General features: G+C 43.4%; 1 protein-coding gene across 2 annotated transcripts in view; it reads right to left on the bottom strand.

The window, feature by feature from the left end:
• LOC127626986 (carbonic anhydrase-related protein 10-like) overlaps positions 1-21553 on the bottom strand; it is a 243382-nt gene extending 221829 nt beyond the window's left edge. For both annotated transcript variants that reach the window (XR_007968514.1, XM_052103165.1), the window contains exon 1: positions 21116-21553. Coding sequence is in view for 1 of the 2 variants with exons in the window: in XM_052103165.1 (XP_051959125.1) it covers positions 21116-21176 (61 nt within the window). In the remaining variant the exon portion in view is untranslated. The remainder of the gene's footprint in view (positions 1-21115) is intronic.
• Between the last annotated feature and the right edge of the window lie 604 nt (positions 21554-22157).

Below are 22157 nucleotides of genomic sequence, written 5' to 3'. Positions count from 1 at the left end.
CACGCTCCTCGCGACAGCACCTCACTGGCAGATTCCCCAGAGGAACGACCTTCTTCCTCAGGGATGGGCACCTCTGGAAATTCCATGTCTGGCCCTTGGATGGAACACGGAAGACCTAAGTGGCCTACCACCAGCAGTGGTAGACACGATCACTAAGGCCAGAGCTCCCTCTACAAGGCAGCTTTATGCCTTGAAGTGGCACTTGTTCAAGAATTGGTGTTCTTCCCGAGCCGAAGACCCCCAGAGATGCACAGTCGGTTCAGTGCTTTCCTTCCTGTAGGAGAGGCTGGAGGGGCGGCTATCTCCATCCACCTTTAATGTAAATGTAGCCATTATAGCGGCCCACCAAGATGTAGTGGACAGTAACTACCTAGGTAAGGACAACCTGATCATCATGTTCTTAAGAGGTGCCCGGAGGCTGAATTCTCCAAGGCCACACCTCTTCCTCTCATGGGATCTCTCTGTTGTCCTCCTGGGCCTTTGGGGAGCCCCCTATGAGCCGCTAGACTCAGTCAAGCTGAAAGCTCTCTCCTTGAAGACGGCCCTCCTGATTGCGATCACCTCCATCAAGAGGGTTGGGGACCTGAAAGCATTTTCTGTCAGCAACACTTGCCTAAATTCACATGTGATCCTGATACCCCCAGCTCTTTGATTGCTTCAGCGGACAGCAGAAAGGGAACGCTGTCTCCAAACAGAGGCTTGCCCACTGGATTGTGAACGCCATCGCCCCTTTGGGAATACGAGCACACTCTACTAGGAGTGTGTCATCCTCGTGGGCACTGGCCCATGGCACCTCTCTTGCATACATCTGCAGAGCAGTGGGCTGGGCTACACCCAATACCTTTGCGAGATTTTCAGTGTTTTGTCAGGTACGGACATGTAGAGTTTGGTAATACAGAACAACTGGCTGGATGTATCGCTTGCATATAGCGCCCTTCCCCTCCCCTGAGGTAAATTTGTGCGCTTTTACCCCCGTCGAGTTCACGAAGTCAAGGACCCTGAATATCCTTCCTCCCAAGCCCTGTGGCTCATGAATGCTTCAGAGGAGTTATACCCACTATGCTCCCTGTTGGCAGACCCGTGTCTCCCTTGGGCAGAGCCCTCTCTCTGGCCACCATGTTTGTAGAGCTCCTCCCCTCCGAGGCAGGACCTACCAATGCACCCCGTCCATGAGCGCTGGTGAGCCCACGTGTCATATTGCCACATGTTGACCTCCCCTTTGGGCATGATGTGGTCTCCGCTGGGTTTTTTTTTCCCCTGAAAGTATAAGAACGGAAAAGAACACCTTCCCCAATGTGTATTATAGCATTAGATGCCTCAGTCAGATCTAATACTCTGTGGAGAGCAAACGGCTGGTGTGGCCTGCTCCCATGCTAGTTACGTCGCTTCCCTCCTTCAGGGATGTGGGGAACTATATGATGTGGTTACGTGCACGCATTAGCTTTCTTGCACCTGCATCAGCAGTTTACGTAACATGGTTCAGCTGTTGTGACAGTTTTCTATAGGGACCCCAAGTGTCACTACATCAACACAACATCGAGTGAGTGACAGAAGGGGAATGTCTTGATTACTGATGGAGGGAACGAGACATTGTGTCCCTCTTGCCACAATGATGTACTAGCCTCTGAAATGGACGGATCTTGTCTCGGCTCCTCAGCACAAAACCTAAATGTGAGTGGGCATTCCTTCTCCTTTTATACCCATATGTCCAGGAGAGTGGCATGCAAATTCCACTCGCCAATTCTCATTGGCCTCTTCTCAAAAGAATAGAGGTGTTCGGGCTTTCAAAAGCGACACCTAGTGTCACTACATCGACACAACGTCTCGTTCCCTCCATCAGAGAATGGAGGTTATGACAGTAACCAAGAAGTTTTTCTTTGTCATTATGGGGTATGGAGTGAAGATTGATGTGAAAAAATTATAATCTAAAAGCATTTTAGCATAAGGCTGGAACATAATAAAATGTGAAAAAAAATGAAGGGGTCTGAATACTTTCTGAATGCACTGTGCATTTCTTTGTTGACTCCAAAGAGCATTTCAAAACCAAGTGATAAACAACTTACACTTGGCACTTCCAGAAGTCCCAGAGAAACTAGGTGATGCCATAATAAACACTTCAGAAGCTAATTGACAGAGGCGACCATTAGTATTCATCATGGCACTGAAGCAGTCCTGGAGCTCATCCATGCAGTGCGAAAAGAGAAAGAGGTGCAAATGCTGCCCATAAATGAAACTTGACCTTGCCAACAGCTGTGCTAACTGACTTATGAGATAATTGTCTTTCACCCGCCACCACATTATGGATCCAGCTGCACCAGTGTAATGTTTCAGGGCTTCATCCCATGTGGACTATTTCAATCAAGCTCAAGCATCCTGAACCATTCGTCAATAAAAACAAAAACAGGCTAGGCAATATGCTATATGTGTAAATCTGGAACACTTATAACACGGTCAGCGCACGTTAGTAACATGCACGAACCGAACCGAGTTATACACAGCTGTTCTGTGTATAACACAATCAGAGCATGAGATAAATTAATTGTATGTGTATCAAGCACATAACCACTCTGAGGCTGCTTAAACACGTATAATTAACCTTGTGTGTGTTCAGAGTATGTGAAACATCCTACAGATCAGAGTGGTGCATATACGATACTCATAAAACATTTGCGGATACGTATTCAATGCATACTCGAAATTGAAACAATGACTGATCAGTGGCAAACTTCTAAAGAGAGTGTAAAGGGTCAGTTGAGTTAAAGACTTCGAAAGAGCTTTTGATTTGGTCTTTTATCTGTGAACACAGCCTAAAATGAAGATGAACAACAATTTGCAACTTTACCTGGCTGATCATTTCTGCTTGCTAGCTCATTAATAATCGCAGATGGCTTCATCCCATGTGGACTCCTTCAATCAAGCTCAAGCATCCTGAATCGTTTGTCAATAAAAAAAAAAGGCCAGGCAATATGCTGTATGTGTAATCACCTTTGATACTTTCATTCCTCTGTGCCTCTAAACAGACCTCTGAGCAGGCTTCTTCAAATCCATGAGATAAGCTTTTTAGAAGTAATACACAGACTTAGCAGCAGTCCTGACATACTGTACATTAGAATTATTAAACTGAATGTAGCGCGAAGCTGCTGGGGTGGGAATGCTCCCCAGACTAGTTAACAGAATGCTACTGTTTTAAATCCTTTGTGCTTCAACACCGATTTGATACTAGAGGGGTGGTGTTAGCTCTGATGAACTTGGCATGACCCCAACACCACAATCTTAAGAAGTTAATAATCCAAATATATATAAACTATATGACAGATGGTATGGAATGTTTTTTCATACACCCTTACATTGCAAGCAAACTGCTACCTTGACCAGAATGTTTAGTACTTCCCTCCTGAATAGTACTTCATGCATCAAGGCAAAACAGGGTGAATGCAAAAGTGGAAGTTTAATTACCAGAAATAAATATGATCAGTATTAAAGGAGCAAACATTTGCCACAATCCTCCTCAGAGACAAACAAGCTATTATCAAAGAGAACACAAATGTGTTGCATCTGTATCATGCTTTTAGGTTCGCTTAAAATGTTTTTTGTTGGCAATTCAAATAATATCTAAACGTTTTTGTACTGTGACATGACAAGCCCCTCATCCCAGAAGAGAACTGGATAAACAACCAAATCACATAAGGATGTTTACAATCTTGCATCCCACAGGATCTTCCCATCGCTCTCACTCTCTCTCTCGGTCCACTTGCACAGATGCACTCTCGCAGACTCACACATCTGCATGGGATTATCAGATTTGTGGGCTGAGACAGTGCTGTCCAGTGTGGGCATGCAGGATCACCCACCCAGCCACAGTGAAAGCCTCTGTACTACAGATATCAGTGCTGTCTCATGTACTTAATATTTAGCCTTCAGCTCTAGCATTGCCTGGGAAATAGAAACATGTGTTGCAACAGAGTTGTCTCCCTCAGATGGAGTTTAGATCGCTGTCAGGCTGCAGTGAGGCCCGTTTGTTGTGCTAAGAGTGGTCAGGTGCATAGTGTGGTTAATGTACCACAGGGCACCTGAGATATAGTACAAACAGGTCATGGTATGCTGTGGGTTTGTGAGATTCATTGCTGGGTTTTAACAAATGGCTACTGCATGTGCAGGGCATGAAATTCGGCACGGGATTGCGGGTATTTCGTGCAATTTTAATAATTTGTGCAAGTTCCATGTTCATAACACGAAAAATTCATGCACACATTTATTCATGTTAACATTTACATTAATTTAGAATTTGTAAACGAATCCACACAGATATTCAAATCAAATCAATAATTGTGTTTTTATTGTAATAATAGAATCAGCACAAGAAATCAGTGCCCTTTCTCTCTTTCTCAGCATTCCCCAAACAGCGTGCTGTCGCATATTTGCTGAACTTCTATATAACCTGTTAATTTATTTTTATTTTTACACTAATTCATGCTTGTATACATTTTTTGATTAGTTCATTCAATGTGAAACTTTTATTTTGAAAATGTTGATCCATAGACATTCGCTTTCTGGTTGTCAGTCCACGCTAAACTTGAGACTGAGATTAATGATTTTCACTGGACAGTTGTTTAATTAATTGAAACCATCCTTTGATATAACCACAAAGACCACATCGTCCAATAAACAAGCAAAGTTTGAGTTTGTTTACCAGGCGTCTGGTCTCATAATTATCAGCACACACACACAATGCAGAGTGAAAGCACAGGACAGTGCCGGTTACAACAACATATGCACAAATTGTGACACACTGCACACACACACCAAGTGATAACCACACGCCCAATCTATTTTCTGCTATCTGCATGGCCTTCAGCATTACTGTATTAAAATCATTCCATTATTGCAAGCTCTTGCGATTTACAAATCGCTATATGTACATTTGTGATATTTCAATATATCGTGCAGCCCTACATACTATATAGTGCAAGTGCGTGACACTGAAGCTGTCTTTGCTTCATCACATCGTGCAGCTCATATTACAGCACTTTTGACAAGAAAGGCCAACAAATGGTGTTAACTACAGCCACCCTTCAAAGAGTACTTAACTGAACACAGCTGCCTTAAGGCCCAGGTATACTTCGCTTTTCCATGATCCTGGTCGACCGTGTTGCATTTGAAAGTATACTATTTTGACCACAAGCGAATACAAATGCTGCTGTCTGTGTCAGATCCTTCTCTCCACCCTCTCTACTCTGGGCATCAGAGGAACTGTGCTTGACTGGTTGACCTCCTATCTCTCAGATAGGTCCTTCAAGGTAGCCTGGAGATGTGATGTATCCAAGCCACATCAGTTAATTACTGGGGTACCTCAGGGATCAGTGCTTGGGCCACTTCTCTTCTCCATATACACAACATCACTGGGACCCATCATTCAGTAACATGGTTTCTCTTACCACTGCTATGCTGACGACACGCAACTCTACTTGTCTTTTCAGCCCAACGACACCACAGTTACTGCTCGAATCGCTGGGTGATTTCTGGCAGACATCTCGGCCTGAACCATCGATAACAAGCAAAATTTCACAGACCACATCTCAAAGACTGCAAGATCATGTAGATTTACAATCTACAATATCAGGAAAATAAGACCTTTCCTCTCTAAACATGCCACACAACTGCTTGTTCAGTCACTTATCATAACTAGACTGGACTACTGTAACTCTCTCATTGCAGGCCTTCTTGCATGTGCAACTAGACCTCTGCAAATTATCCAGAATGCAGTAGCACGTCTGGTCTTTAATGAACCAAAGAGAGTGCATGTTACACCACTCTTTGTCTCTCTCCACTGGCTGCCAGTTGATGCACGTATTAAATTCAAGGCTCTGATGCTGGCATACAAAACAGTCACTGGGTCTGCTTCAGCATACCTAAAATAATTTATGCAGATCTACACACCCACCAGAAGCCTGCGGTCGGCTAAGGAACGTCGCCTTGTTGTACCAACACAAAGAGGCACCAAAACACTTTCCCGGACTCTCAGTTTCATCATACCACATTGGTGGAATGCCCTTCCCAACTCCACCCGTGAAGCTGACTCACTCTCTGTCTTCAAAAAACAGCTGAAAACACATCTTTTCCAAGTGCACTTAACCAGTCACAAAACTGTTTTTTTTTTCAATAAATAAAAAATGTGTTGTTGCACTTAAATCTGTTTTGAATGGTATTCTGTTGCTATTGAAACTTTGTAGTATGGCACTTTTCGTATAAATGCCTCCTTATGTTGATTCACTTATGTTTTCCTCTTTTGTAAGTCGCTTTGGATAAAAGCATCTGCCAAATGAATAAATGTAAATGTAAATGCGTTCGACACATGCAAACTATGACTGCTTTGAAGTCAACGGCTGGCACATGTGCCAACGATGCGCACATATGAGGTCTGTGCATGTGCAAAGAATATTTTGGCTCCTGTCTGTGCAGACTGTGCAAAATTATGAAATTTGCATTACGCATACTGTGCGCAGAGCGATCAGCAATGTGGACAACCAAATTTTACTTTGGCCTTTAAAACCACTTCTGATTTAGAAGTTCTGCAAGTTTTCAGCCTTGCACTGTTCCCCACCGGCTTATCTTGTATCTGGTTTTAATTAACAAGTGTGTAAACTTTAGCATTTACATGTAATTAAAAATTTACATGTAATAAAAAAAATATTTTCTAAAGAGCATAAAAGTATAAAACATTACTTCTATTACTATTTTAATGGCTCTGCAGTTTTGCTTAAGGGCTTCAAGGAAATATTATTTCATACTTTCTCTAAGTGAAACTTCTTTTGCATGGGATCAAAATGAAAAAATTGCTTACTTAAACTGATTATGTCACGTACAGTCATACAGAATTAATATATGGTACTAATACATTACAGTTTATTAAGGAGTTCCTGAGCAAATCAGGAATTGGTAAATTACAACATTTAGCTACTCGGGAACATTCATATAACCTCTTCTCATCTTAATGCCAAGGTAATTGGATTAGTGATTTGAAATGCATGGCAATGATTAATTATAAATAAAGATGACAGAATTAGTAGACCTAACCATTGTTAAAAATTAGATGGGTGATAAACAACGTGGATATATTTTTGATTGGGCTTCTGACTAAACTTTATCACACATTCTATAATTACTTGATGACTGCAAACTAGGGATGGGCATTTTGGTAATTTTGCCTACTCGAATACTCTGACTAATTACTTGAGTACTTGTTGAGTACTCAAGGGGCAATTACATATTCATAACTGTATATACTGTATAATAACATGTCTGAAAAATGTCTATGGCTGCTGCATTGTGCCTTGTAGTTCCAGTGTATTGTCTTATTCATTATTATAGGCTGTTATAAAATAATATGTTACAAAATGTACAAAAGATTCAAAATTGACATTTTCATATTTTAACATTATGTGAAGATTCGCTGTCCAACTGCCCAATGCACATCTTACAGTTCTTCCTTCAGGTTTCCGTAGTAATCTTAGTAAGCACGGACCAGTTGTTTTTTTGTGACTGTCTGAACCGTCTATATTCAAATAACAGGAGACAACATAACCATTGCGTTTTTAATTCTGCGTGTTAAATTGAAGGTCAGTTTGAAGATGCTGCATTGTGTTCCATTTAGCTGCGCTCTGTCTAGCTCAGTCTAGCTGTTTGAAACACTTGCCCGCTGTGTATGCGTTGCTTCAGCACATTGAGTCCACTGCCACACGCGCCTGGTGTATGTTTGTCCCCAAATGTTCGCTCTTGTGAGGAAAGCCACGATGCTCTGTATTGTTGTTGCTGTGATTCATGAAGCATTCCATTCAACACGGAGAGTCTGAATTTCCACCTTTCAACTAGAAAAATGCAATTGAATGACACTTTATATTGGATATCTAACTTGGAAACTTGTGCAGAAATGTTCAATTCCCATTTCGTCGAGATGCAGGTGCCTGTTACTTCACGCAGGACAGGGAGGTTTACAGTCAGTGACAAACATTTACTTTTATTAAATAATATCCATTAACGAGTCAAAGTTCTTACATGAAATGATAATAAAACATGGTTGGCAAACGTTTCGCAGAGACAGATTTTCAAATCATGGTTAATTACACTCTTTTGATTATCGTAATGATAGCATTGCAGCATTGTATCTGTTTGGTCGCTATGAGATTAAAAATAAGCTCCCTCTTTGTTTGTGTGTTTAGATGTCAGGTAATTGTCACTGAATTTCAAATGAATTGAAAAGTCACATCATGCAAGATCACTATCGACTGTTTTCATGATCAGTCATTGCTGCCATGTCTGAGTACCCGAGTACTCGCGTACTTGTGCCCATCCCTACGGCAAACCATCAGGTTTTCATATCAAGCAAAGGTAAATTGCAACAAAGCAATGCTGGAACCTGTTGTGTATCGAAATGGGTTTCTCAGTCCCACTCAAATAAACCTGAATAAATGTAATCAAGTCTGTTTATCATACATGTGACACATTGTTTTGTGCATACCAAACTGATTGACTGGGCCTGTACAGAGTTTTCTGACACAACAGCATGCCCTTGCTGCTCTGATATGGATGTTTCTAGAGATATATGAAAAGAGTGCTTTTAACTTCCAACGTTGCTCACTAAACCAGATTTGGAATATTATATTCTGCTTTACAAGGGTGAAACAAAGACCCTACCTGGCTCCTAAACAACTTCCCTGGACTTTAACTTGTATTTAAAGGTGGGGTATGTGATTTGCAAAACGGCCGGCAGATTTTGAAAATACACAACTCATAAGGTCCTACCTTCTCTCCTCCAACGCTGGCCCTGACTCCACCCATTCGAAAAACATGGACGCCGCAATCATGCACGCAGCGAAAACTCAGATGCGCGAGAGCGCAGCCAGGCTAGCATAGGTTGGAGTTTCTGCATGACGCCACCATTTACCTGCTAAGACCGTCAACATGGCACAACATTCAGCGGTAAGTTGCACCAGATATTATTAACATTCAACAGTCACATAAATCATTAGTATTGTTAGAAAATTGATGTTTTTGAAATGTAAATATATATTGTATAAATATAAAATATATACAAATATATTGGACGTCCTGGTTGTCACTGAAGTTTATGGCTAAACATAGGGCTGACCGATATAACGTTATCAGATGAGATTGTTATGCACATCTCGTCAGTAAAGCACATAACATAAAGTGCATTCATTGATTAGTAAATGCCATCAGCTGCTTTCAGATGGAGCGGCGATACTACACAGAGCCGTAGTTCACTAACAAGCTGGGCCGTGATAATGAAGGGTAAATTGCCCAGCTTGTCAGTGATGAACTACAGCTCTGTGTAGTAAATGCCGCTCCATCTGAAAGCAGCTGATGACTAACGGACACGCACGCCAGGGTGGTGGGGAGGGGGCATGGTACGACCGTTTGATTGACACATTTCATTTTCTGTCCAATGATTCTAGATGGTCTTGAAAATGATCGGCTGGAGTTTTTCGAGTCCTGCCCGTTCCACAGATGATTAAATTGCTTAATTTTCATTTCAGTGCTTCTAATTTACAGCCAGTAAGTGGGTTAGGAATAGGATTTCAAGTTATTTTGAAAAAATGGTCAAAAAAGAAAATCACATACCCCACCTTTAAGAGATTAATTAAGAGCTATATGAAAGAACTCAAATGACTAAATCACAACCATAATCATGTAATGTTAAGGTACAAAGCAGGTAAATGTTATACTGTACCATAATAGTCAATTTGATAACATAATGCCATATATATTTATCCTGAACAGTTTGATTGTTTAAGTTATAGTGACAAAGAATTTGAAAAATCTCAATAAAAATTTTCCTAAGTACAGTTACTTGAACTTCTTAAGCAAGGCCTCTATATTTGTCACGATTCCCCGTTGTCCTCACTGTGTTCTCTGTTTCTCTTGTCACGTCTCCATGTGGTCCGTCCCGTGTTTTCTGTTTCACCCTCGCCAGTCACGTTCCGTGTCGCCCTTCCTGGTTATCCGTCCCGTGTTTTCTGTTTCACCTAACACGCTCCCTGTCATTTCTTCCTTGTTGTCCGCCTGTGTTTCACTGTCTCTGTTAAAAACTACACTTCCCTTCTTCCTCACTCCTCATCACCGCTGTCACAGCGTTATTGTCCGCACCTGTCGCTTGTTTTGTTATCACTGTGTCTGTCTACTTAAACCCCGTCGTTTCCTCTCTCCGTTGTCGATCGTTACTGTTTCATGTTTGTTCCCGAGTGTATGCTGCTGTCTTGATGTTCACTCTGCTCCCCGTCTTGCCAGGTTTATCCGTTCGGTGTTCCTTTGATGTCTCCCTGTTTTAGTTTCGTTTTACCCACCGTGGTTGTTTTATTTGCTCATGTCTGTTTGCCCTCACCATTGTGTTCATTAATAAAAACCGCATTTGGATCCGCACCTCTTGTCTTCCCATTCTTCAACTGTGACAGAACGATCGACCACAATGGATCCAGCGGCTTTCTTCGTGGGACTGACGCACATGGAGTTAAACATCCGTGAGTTCTCCCACTTTTTCTCCTTCATGGCCGGCTACACCGGTTGGGATGACAACCTCCTGAAGACCGTATACAGGATTGGCGTACCGAAACACAGATGTTGCGATCTGCCGGAAATCGGAGATTACACCTGGCAGGAGTACGTGGAGCTCATCGTGGAGACGTTTGCATCAGAGGAACCACCTCTCTCAGTCCCGGTCTGCGAGCCAGAGCCCACGCCTGTCACGGTGAGCGAACCTGTGCCCACGTCAGCCACGATCTACGAGCCAGAGCCCACACCTGCCTTGGTCAGTGAGCCTGCACGGCCCACTTCGTCTGCCCAGAGGAGGAACAGAATACGGGCTTCCGCCTTCCGGCCAACGTCAGCCACGGTCAGCGAGCCTGTGCCCACGTCAGCCACGGTCAGCAAGCCGGCACCTACGCATATCACGGTGAGCGAGCCAACGCCTACGCACGTCACTGTGAGCGAGCCTGTCGCCTCTGAAGTCAGTGAGCCAGCGCCTGTAGCCTCGACCGTCCCTGAGCCAGCGCCTGTAGCCTCGACCGTCTCTGAGCCAGCGCCTGTAGCCTCGACCGTCCCTGAGCCAGCGCCTGTAGCCTCGACCGTCCCTGAGCCAGCGCCTGTAGCCTCGACCGTACCAGGGCCAACGCCAGTAGCCTCGATCGTCCCAGGGCCAGCGCCGGTAGCCATGACCGTCCAAGAGCCAGCGCCGGCAGCCATGACCGTCCAAGAGCCAGCAGCCATGACCGTCCAAGAGCCAGCACCAGCGGCCATGACCGTCCCAGGGCCAACGCCAGTGGCTAGGACCGTCCAGCAGCCAGCGCCCCTCGAACCTTCTAGGGCTCTGCTTCCCGAGCCTTCCAGAGCTCCTCCTCTCGAGCTTTCCAGAGCTCCACCCCTCGAGCTTTCCAGAGCTCCTCCTCTCGAGCTTTTCAGAGCTCCGCCTCTCGAGCTATCCAGGGCTACGCCTCTCGAGCTTTCCAGAGCTCCGCCTCTCGAGCTTTCCAGAGCTCCGCCTCTCGAGCTTCCCGAGCCTTCCAGGGCTCCGCCTCTCGAGCCTCTCGGGCCATCCAGGGCTCCGCCCCTCAAGTCACTCGAGCCTTCCAGGGCTCCACCTCTCGAGTCTCTCGAGGCTTCTAGAGCTCCACCCCCTGAGCCTCCTACGGCTCCGCCTCTCGAGCCTCCTTCGGCTCCGCCCCCAGAGCCCCCTACGGCTCTGCAACCAGAGACTCCAGAGCCTTCTAGAGCTCCGCCTCCCGGGCCCCCTACGGCTCTACTCCCAGAGCCTTCTGAGCTCCCTACGGCTCCGCCTCCCGAGCCTCCTACGGCTCCGCCCCTAAGGGCCCCTACGGCACCACCTTCCTCGGCTCCACCTCCAGGGCCTCCTACAGCTCCGCCTCCCGAGCCTCCTCTGCCTTCAAAGCCTCCTACGGCGCCACCTCCCTCGGCTCTGCCTCCAGAGCCTTCCAGAGCTTCGCCTCTAGAGCCTCCTACGGCGCCACCTTTCTTGGCTCTGCCTCCTGAGCCTCCCACGGCCCTGCCTCCTGAGCCTCCCACGGCCCTGCCTCCTGAGCCTCCCACGGCTCTGCCTCCTGAGCCTATCACTGCTCTGCCTCTTGAGACCCCAGAGACACGCTCGGCTCCGCCTCCTGAGGCCCCAGAGCCTCCCTCAGCTCCGCCTCCTGAGCCCCCAGAGCCTCCCTCAGCTTCATCTCCAGAGCCCCTTGCAGCTCCGCCCCAGGGTCTCCTGCGGCCTTGCCTGCACCTCTTTCGGCGCCACCACCCAAGCCTTCGACCGCTCCATCTCAGAAGTCCTCCTTGGCTCCGCCAGCTCCCCTAGTGGCCACTCTTCCTCCCAGGCCTCTTGAACCAGCCCTAGCCCTATGGCCACCTCCTTGGTCACCTAAACCTGTCCCTGTCCTGGAGCCACACCCCAGGTCCCCTGAACCGGCCCCTGTTCTGCGGCCATCTCCCAGACCTCCTAGACCTGTTGCTGTCCTGAGGCCGCCTCCCAGGCCTCCTGGACCTGTCCCTGTCCGATGGCCACCTCCCAGGGCCCCTAGACCTGTCCCTGTCTTGTGGCCACCTCCCAGGCCTCCTCGAACTGTCCCGGTCCCCCGAACCGGCCCTTGCCCAGTGGCCAGCTCCCAGGCCCTCTAAACCTGTCCCTACCCGGGGGACGTTCCCCAGGCCACCTGACCTGGTTCCCTGCACACGCCCCCAGAGACTGCTTACCTGCCCTCTCGGCCTCCCTGGTCTGCCCGTCTGCCCTTTGTGCCCCTGTGGACTACCTATTTGCCCCCGTGGTCTGTCCCCATGTCCCTTGAACGTCCTTGGACTGTCTCCGTGTCCCTTGTGCCCCCTTTGGTCCGTCTGTTTTTCCCCTTGTCTAGCCCCTCTCGCCTTGAACATTTGTTTATCCCTGCTGTTTTTTCCCTTCTGTTTATTAAGTCCGTCTGGAATCCGGCCCTTTTGAGGGGGGATTCTGTCATGATTCCCCATGTCCTCACTGTGTTCTCTGTTTCTCTTGTCACATCTCCATGTGGTCCGTCCCGTGTTTTCTGTTTCACCCTCGCCAGTCACGTTCCGTGTCACCCTTCCTGGTTATCCGTCCCGTGTTTTCTGTTTCACCTAACACGCTCCCTGTCATTTCTTCCTTGTTGTCCGCCTGTGTTTCACTGTCTCTGTTAAAAACTACACTTCCCTTCTTCCTCACTCCTCATCACCGCTGTCACAGCGTTATTGTCCGCACCTGTCGCTTGTTTTGTTATCACTGTGTCTGTCTGTCTGTCTGTCTACTACCCCGTTGTTTCCTCTCTCCATTGTCGATCGTTACCGTTTCATGTTTGTTCCCGAGTGTATGCTGCTGTCTTGATGTTCGCTCTGCTCCCCGTCTTGCCAGGTTTATCCGTTCGGTGTTCCTTTGATGTCTCCCTGTTTTAGTTTAGTTTTACCCACCGTGGTTGTTTTATTTGCTCATGTCTGTTTGCCCTCACCATTGTGTTCATTAATAAAAACTGCATTTGGATCCGCTCCTCTTGTCTTCCCATTCTTCAACTGTGACAATATTACACCTGCCAGCCAACAAGGTATACATGCTGCTGCAGATTATGCACTGGACTTTCGTACCTTGGCTGCACAAAATGGATGACTGGATGATACACTCAAACTGCTGTTTCGTAAAGGACTTAATGCTGAGCTTCAAGTGGAACAAACCTGTCGAGATGAAGGTCTCACTCTTGACCAGTACATTAAATTAACCACTCGATTGGACAACTTGATGGGTTTCAGCCGACCCACCAGAAAATCATCTCCAGACTCGCTTCCAGTATACATCAACACCCCTGTTGAGCCCATACAAATTGGTCGCACCAATTTCCAGAGGACAGAGCCCATCTAGCATCTTGCCCAGTTCGACCAACAACCTCAAACAAACAAGGTGAGTTTGAACTCTTCTCATCTCCTTACTACTATACAGCTGCTATTACCCATAATGAGATCATGTGAAAATAGAACTTCAAGCATTACTTGACTCTAGGGCAGCTGGCAATTTTATTGACCAGAATCTGGTGGAGAAATTTAAGTTACCTGTTACTCACTGTACTCTCTACATGTCACAGCTTAGATGGTTGTCTGCTGGACACAGGCTCCATACATCAAGTTTTTCAAACCATACAATTGCAAGTTGGTCTGTTACATAGAGGACATACAGCTCTTAGTCTTCCATTCTCCCTGAAATCCCATTATCCTTGGTTTGCCTTGGCTTCGTAAGCATAACACCATTGTCTCCTGGAGAGATGGTCAAATTTTAAACTAGTGCACTAGTTGCTTCGATTTCTGTCTCCTGTTGCCCCATTAAACTGTGTAGTTCAAATGTTTCTTCTGTTCCTGTCAAAGAAGTACCAGTCTCACCTGAAGAGTATGGATCAACTCGGATCTGCCAAGATATTTACTAAGCTGGATTTCCGCAGTGCTTACAATTTGATTCGTGTCCACAAGGGGGATGATTGGAAGCTGGCCTTTTCCACTTGTGCAGGGCACTATGAATACTTGGTCATGCTCTTCGGCCTTTCCAACTGTACTTCTGTCCTTTGTTAATTAAATACTCTGTGATATACTCAACAAAGGGGTTATTGTATATATCACTGATATCCTGATCTATTCCTCAACACTCGAAGAACAAGTTTAACAAGTACACCAAGTCCTTCAACGCCTCATCCAGCATCAACTATATGCCAAAGCCGAGAAATGTGAGTTCCACAAATAAACCATCTAGTTCCTTGGGTACATTATTGGACCAGACAAAGTAGCTATGGAAACCTCCAAAGTAAGAGATGTTCTGGATTGGCCTCAAGAACTATGAAGGAGTTACAATGGATTTGCCAATTTTTATAGATGCTTCATCAGAAGCTTCAGTTCACTTCCCTTCTCCGGGGAGCCACTAAATGTCTACAGTGGCATCCAGCTACCTCTGCGGAACTCAAGAAACGCTTCACAAGTGCACCCATACTTCGTCATCTAGATCCTACGTTACTCTTTATCCAAGAAGTGGATACATCCGACATTGGTTTTGGTGCAGTTCTCTTCCAACTGTTATTTCCCAGAGCATTATTGGGGCGGCTTTGCACTAATCACAGGGTTGGAGGTTCGATTCCCGGCCTACATGACTCCACATGCCAAAATGCCCTAGGGCAAGACACTGAACCCCAAGTTCCTCCCAATGGCAGGCTAGCGCCTTGCATGGCAGCTCTGCTGTCATTGGTGTATGAGTTAGAGTGTGTGTTTGTGAATGGGTGAATGGTACACAGTGTAAATCGCTTTAGTAGCTGCTAAGGTTACAACAGGCACAATATAAGTGCAGGCCATTTAACAACCTACGTAAGTGAGTATCAAATATGTGTCACATCAAAGTCATTGAAGTATGTTCCAGATGGTCTTCTACAACCTTTGCCCCTTCCTCAATTCCCATGGTCACAATAAGCTCTTGACTTTATTACCGACCTTCCCGAATCACAGGGAAAGGCAGTCATTCTCTCCGTGAACGACCGATTCTCAAAAGGTTGTCGCCTGCTCCAACTGCCCAAACTCCCCACTGCACTGGAAATTGCAGAAACCCTGTTTAATTATGTTTTCAGACTGTACGGCCTCCCCAAATATATTGTATCTGACAGAAGACCACAATTCACCTCTCAAGTGTCGTCGGCCTTCTTCAAACAACTCAATGTCAACATTAGCTTAACCTCTGGTTACCATCCACAATGGCACATATTGCCAAATGAACCAGTCCGATTGGAGCCAGTACCTTCCCTGTGTGGAATATGCTCAACTAGCTTGTCAAGTTTTCCACTGGTCTCACACCATGCATACTAGGATACCAAGCCCCTCTACTCCCCTGGTCTGGTGAGCCATCTGATGTTCCAGCCATTGATGATTGTATGCGAACAAGTGTGGGATCAAGCCCACATGCATCTCCATATGTCGGCAAAAGGAGTAGGCCGATCGTCACCGTCATCCAGCTCCTGCCTATCAACCAGGGCAATGGGTCTGGTTGTCTTCCAGGGATCTTAGTCTCCGGTTACCATGCCACAAGCTCAGTCCCAGGTATGTAGGTCCATTCAAAATCATCAAACAAGTAACATTAGTGTCATTTGAACTTCTCCACCCTGATAATTATCGCATCTCTCCAACTTTCCATGTTTCCCTATTAAAACCTGCTGGTTTGTCAGAGGAAGGATGATGAACCTGGCACCCAGAGACAACCCCCTCCTCACGGTGGTAGGTGAGGAGGCGTTCTTGGTCAACAAACTCCTGGATTCCCATTGTTGGGGTTGCATACTCCAATACCTGGTGGAATGGGAGGGCTATCAACCAGAGGAGCATTCTTGGGTTAATGCAGAGGACAACCTTGATCCTTCCCTCATCTCAGAATTCCATCGTGACCACCCGAACCGGCCTACACCTAGAGGTCGGATTAGACCCCAATGCAACTTGCCTGCTCTTGTTAGCTCATTAAGCATGGGACTATATAAACACTGTGTAGCGTATACTCAGTGTGAATACTTATTTTGCCCAGCAAACACTACTGACTGTTGTCTACATTTCTGCCTGCGTCTCCGTAACTGACTCTTGCCTGTTACCCATTTATGGATTATTGCCTGGACTGCTTTACTGTTTGACATCTGCCTGTTACCCATTTATGGATTATTGCCTGGACTGCTTTACTTTGTTCGGCCTATGCCTCATCTCATCTTTTGTGGATGTACCTGTGGAATGTTTGCCTGTTTACTTCAATAATACCACACATGGATTCTAACCAAATCTTCAAACACTCTGTGTTACACTCTAAAACAGCTTCATTTTTGCACACTGACACAAGAAGATGCTTTGCAGTTTGTGAGATGTCTCGCTCATGAGGTGATCCTTGTGTTTCTGGGTTTAGTGTGGCATCAAAGCAAATGTTAACTGCCATATACTCATGCTCTGCAAATGTCAGCAAAAATGTATGATGTTCCAGTAAGAATGCCTGGAAACCAAAAAGTTAGGAAGAAGATAATTGCTATGATCAAATCAAAATCAAATAACTTTATTGTCACACTACTATGTACACAAGTGCAACAGTAGGTGAAAGTCTTGTGTGCAGTTCCGAGCAACATAGCAGTCATGATCCAACTATGACTTGTGGGTACAAAATGAAATCTTGATCTTTGTAATCATGGAATGTGGTCAAGTCAAGACAACTCATTTTTATTTGTATAGCGCCTTTCACAACACACATCATTTCAAAGCAGCTTTACTGAAGATCTGGTATTAACAGAAGATAAAACTGTAATATTGACAAACAACAAACCACTGAAATTCCACTAAATGAAAGGTTTTGTTAAAGGAATACTCCGGTTTCAATACAAGTTAAACTCAATCGACAGGATTTATGGCATAATATTGATTACCACAAAAATTAATCTTGAATCGTCCCTCCTTTTCTTAAAAAAAAAATCAAATACAAATCTGGGCTTCAGTGAGAAACTTAAAATGAAACGCAATGAGGTCCATTTTTAGACATTAAAATACTCACTGCATTAAAACTAGATGTAAACAATATATGTAAACATGATTTTAGTGTGACCAAATCACTTGCTAACCTTTCTGTGTAAAGTTATCCAGTTTTACAACTTCGTTGCCAAGATGATGTAATGTTGACAAACATTAAAATGACTGTAAAAATTACAATTTAAACAACTTTACAACTCAAATAATACATGAGTTTTAACAGAAGAAATACAAAAATTATAAGCTTCACATTTCAGCCTTTAACACCTCTAAAAATTGTCCCCATTCTCTTTCATTGTAAGTGCCTCAATGTAACCTTGATTTTTGCTTTTTTTAAACAAAAGGAGGTATGAGTCCAAATTATTTTTGTGGTAATCATCATCATGTCACAAATTCTATCGAATGTGCTTCACTTGTATTGAACCCGGAATATTCCTTTAAGATAGAGGGTCCCTTATACCAGAGACAGGGAGAGGTAAATTGGACCCCCAAAATGAATGATCACCTGAAAAATTTGCTCAAACTGCAAAATGGAGGGTTTTCCATCTATCATTAAACAATGCAATTGCTGACAACAGACACGTCATCAAGAAAACTGCTGGGAGAAAAGTGCATAAAGTACATAAGAGTCCATGGCCAATTTTCTACAGCCATCATTCCCCAATGCCCAAATAGCAATGTTGTGCTAGAAATTATAACGATGATGCAGCTTGTATGTTTTGTACACCAGGAAAGAACTTAAAAGGATAGACAGATCACCCCCAACAAATTGAGTTCTGTCTCCATTTACTCACCCTCATTTTGTACAAAACCTGTATGAATTTGTGTTATTGTGAAACAAAATATAATGTTAGGCAGATCACTAGCCTCAGTCACCATCTACTTTCATTGTATGGAAAAATAATGCAATGAAAGTGAATGCTGAGGTGACTGAGAATTACATTATGCTTAATATGTACTTTTTGGACAGTCTCTTTAAAGTGTTAAGAGTTATAGTGGCCTAAACTTAACCCAGCTTTAAAGGGATAGTTCACCCAAAAATGAAAAATTTTCTCACCCTCATGCCATCCCAGATGTGTATGACTTTCTTTCTTCTGCTGAACACAAATGAAGATTTTTAGTAGAATAACTCAGCTCAGTAGGTCCATACAATGCAAGTGGATGGTAATCAAGCCTTCGAATCTCCAAAAAGGAGATAAAGTCAGCATAAAAGTAATGCATAAGACTCACGCATAAGTGTTTTATTCAATGAGCGCCTTTACATGCTCTTTCTTACACCGATTATGCTTAATAAGATGACTCATGTGGTCATGTAAACGCAATAAACTGCATTCCTTTATCGGTGTAAGGTCATAAACGGTGTAAGAATATACCAGTTAACACAGATTTTTGCCCACTACTCTGATTTCACCTGGCAATTAAATACCTTAACTGGCATTCTTATAAGGTTAAAAGCTTATCCAATGTGTGCACGTGCTGAGTGCATAGTTCTTTTTGGATTGATGTCAAACTCAAAAGAAGAGAACAACTCAATTATTTCCAATGTCATGTAAAATCAGATTTATTTCTTTGTCAGATTTTATTTTAAATAAGATGGTTTTAGAGAGTAATCAGCATACCGGTGTGCATGTAAATGTGCTCAATGTCTTATGTAGCAATCCAGCTGGTTTTGACCAAAATTGCAGTCTCTAGACATGATCATGATTTCAAGCTTGATTACACTTCCTATTGCTTGATACATGCAGAGCACTAGAAGGTGCTATAGGAAGTAATCAAGCTTGAAATCATGATTGCTAAGGAGACTGCTGTCAAGATGTACGGTGAAAAAGTTTACATTTTGGTCTGTTCTGACTCAAACCCAACTGGATCAATTCAGATGACACTGATTAAACCACTGGAGTATGATGAATTATGTTTTTGCTGACTTTATCCTCTTTTTGGCACATCAAAGGCCTAATCACCATTCACTTGCATTGTATGGACCTACAGAGCTGAGATATTATTCTAAAAATCTTCATTTGTGTTCTGCAGAAGAAAGAAAGTCATACATATCTGTTGATTGAGGGCACTACCAAACATATTATTAAAATGCATACATATACAGTATTACCAAACTGTGTTCATTTGTTACAAATTAAAGTTTTTCTTTAGAGATTAATCTTTGGTGCAGTATATGAGCAAAACAAAGGAACATTCCTTATAGGATTCAGGACTACGTTTTGAGATACGGATGAGGAAATCATCTGATCCTTTATTAGCATTCAGAGAACCTTATAAATTCTGGGCTGTATTTTTCATAACACTGTAAAAACAAACCAGTCATCACTGACACATACTGCATTGCACTGTGTTCCAAACCATAGTTATATCACATTAGAGAATGTTCTTAATTAAAAATAAATCAATACTCCAAGTGAGTGGTTCCAAAGTAACCACAAAAATGCCTATCCATTTTTGTGGCTTCATGTAAATGTCCACCATAGTGACAATCAAACAGCTCTCAGAAATCGTAAACACTGCTCAAGGACGTGTACGTTGCCCTCTCCACGCATGATAAAAAAGAATGATGTTTCGCACAGCCTTGACATCAATGTCCAGTCCACGCGTGGGCGACGCAGCTGGACGCATTCCATAAGCCTCTTTACGCTTTAAAATTGAAACAGAGACGGACTTGATTTTTTTTGTCATATACATTTTATAATATTAATTATTGCAATTTTAATGGATTTGGCAGTATTTCAAATTTCTATACACTGAATAATTTATTTCAATGTATTTGTTGTTTTGTTTTTTAGAGAGGCTCTAATCGACTTTAGGCATGTGCATTAGCATGACTAATAAAGTGACAGTGACTGGAAATCGTGTCAGAGTTGTCAAGTGAAGGCGTTGTGCTGAATCTGGTTTCCATTTAGGCTCCTCTACTCACCACCTTCAAAATAACTTTGACACAACCAATAATAATAATAATAATACAATGATAAAAATAAATAAAACACTGAAGGGTAAGCCAATACAATTTAATTAAATATCTAATTTAATTTGCGCGTGTCTAGCTGATTTAGAACACAGCCTTTCGTCATGCGTTTGCTGGTATTTGATGGCAGACGGACCATGACTCAATATAACAGCCGCACAGTATTCAAGTATGGAGCAAAAATAAAATAATTTTAGTTACATATATTATTCCAAATAAAAGCTTAAATGACGAATATAAATATCCTGGTTTTGGTATGAATATTAATTAAAAAGTGACGTTTTAAAGACTATATAAAATGCTGCACATCCATTGAATTCTGCGACTTACATTTTATTTCACACAATACATCAATTTGAATCCCGATAATTGACAAAATGTTCAGTTTTGATTTAAAAGGAAAATGTATATATATATATATATATATATATATATATATATATATATATATATATATATATATATATATATATATATATATATATATATATAAAATTAACGGTTGTAACTTTTACCTGTTATAACCCTGATGAATTTAATCATAATTCAAAATCATACCTGAAGTGCAAACGATGAGATTGGCTTGAAGGATGATAAATATTTCCCAGATTAAATCCATGCTTTCTCTTCATTCCAAGTCCATTGCGCTCAGAAAACGGGGATCAGTTGCAGTTGAGTCCACCCAGTATCTTTCCCACTGTACACCTTCCACAAGATACTCTCCAAATCACACACATAGCACATTTATCACAAGGACATAGCGCCACATTTCAAACAGGCTTAATTCCAAAAAAAAAAAATGTGTTCAGAATTATCGGGAGTCTAGACTGATATCCTCAGAGCGAACACTATTAAGAAATGTTTCGTTGCGTCCCACAAGCCTCCATAAAATGACTTGAGCGTTCTTTGCCGTTCCGTCGCGTCTCTTGTGTCAAAAAGATGCTGGACTCCGATGATCTGACCCTACTAAAAGAGAGTGAACAACTGTGAATGAGATTTGACGTTTCCTCGTAGTGAGCAAGGTCGGAGATGCGCGAGAGTAACAGTTTAGACTAGTCACGAGACCGCGCACTTCGCTGTAAGGGGGCGTGCTTCCCTCATATACACAAAATAGCATTAAACTTAACAGCGGACACAAACATCAACTTAAATGAGTTATTTATCCCCCACCTGTATTTATAAAGTGGTATTAATGAGAGATAAGTTGGAGTGACACTGCCGCTTCATGTAAGCTAAATGAAAGGACATAGCCCTTAAAATAACTTAATGGGTCCTGTTTAGTTTAAGGAGTTCTAAAATACTGCAACGGAAATCAAAATGTCAGTACACAACCCTCAGTAAAATGTCTTGTGTCAGGGCTGCCAACTCACACGCATTGAGTGTGAGAGTCACGCAATTGACACTGTTCTCACGCCACGCGTCCCTTTTCACGCAGTGTTTACGTAGCAGAGCAAAGAGGACACTGACAGCGCACGGATAAGACAGAGCCAATCAGGGGGAAAGCATCTGTACAGCGTCTCTCTCCTCTGGGAGTGAATGGGAGATTACAGCAAATATTATTTTCACTTAGCCTACCCATTTGCTCAAAGACCAAAAGAAA

This window comes from Xyrauchen texanus, chromosome 33, assembly GCF_025860055.1.
Source record: "Xyrauchen texanus isolate HMW12.3.18 chromosome 33, RBS_HiC_50CHRs, whole genome shotgun sequence".
Classification (NCBI taxonomy): Eukaryota; Metazoa; Chordata; class Actinopteri; order Cypriniformes; family Catostomidae; genus Xyrauchen; species Xyrauchen texanus.
The sequence above is the reverse complement of the archived record's forward strand: the minus strand, read 5'-3'. Positions and strand labels throughout refer to the sequence as shown.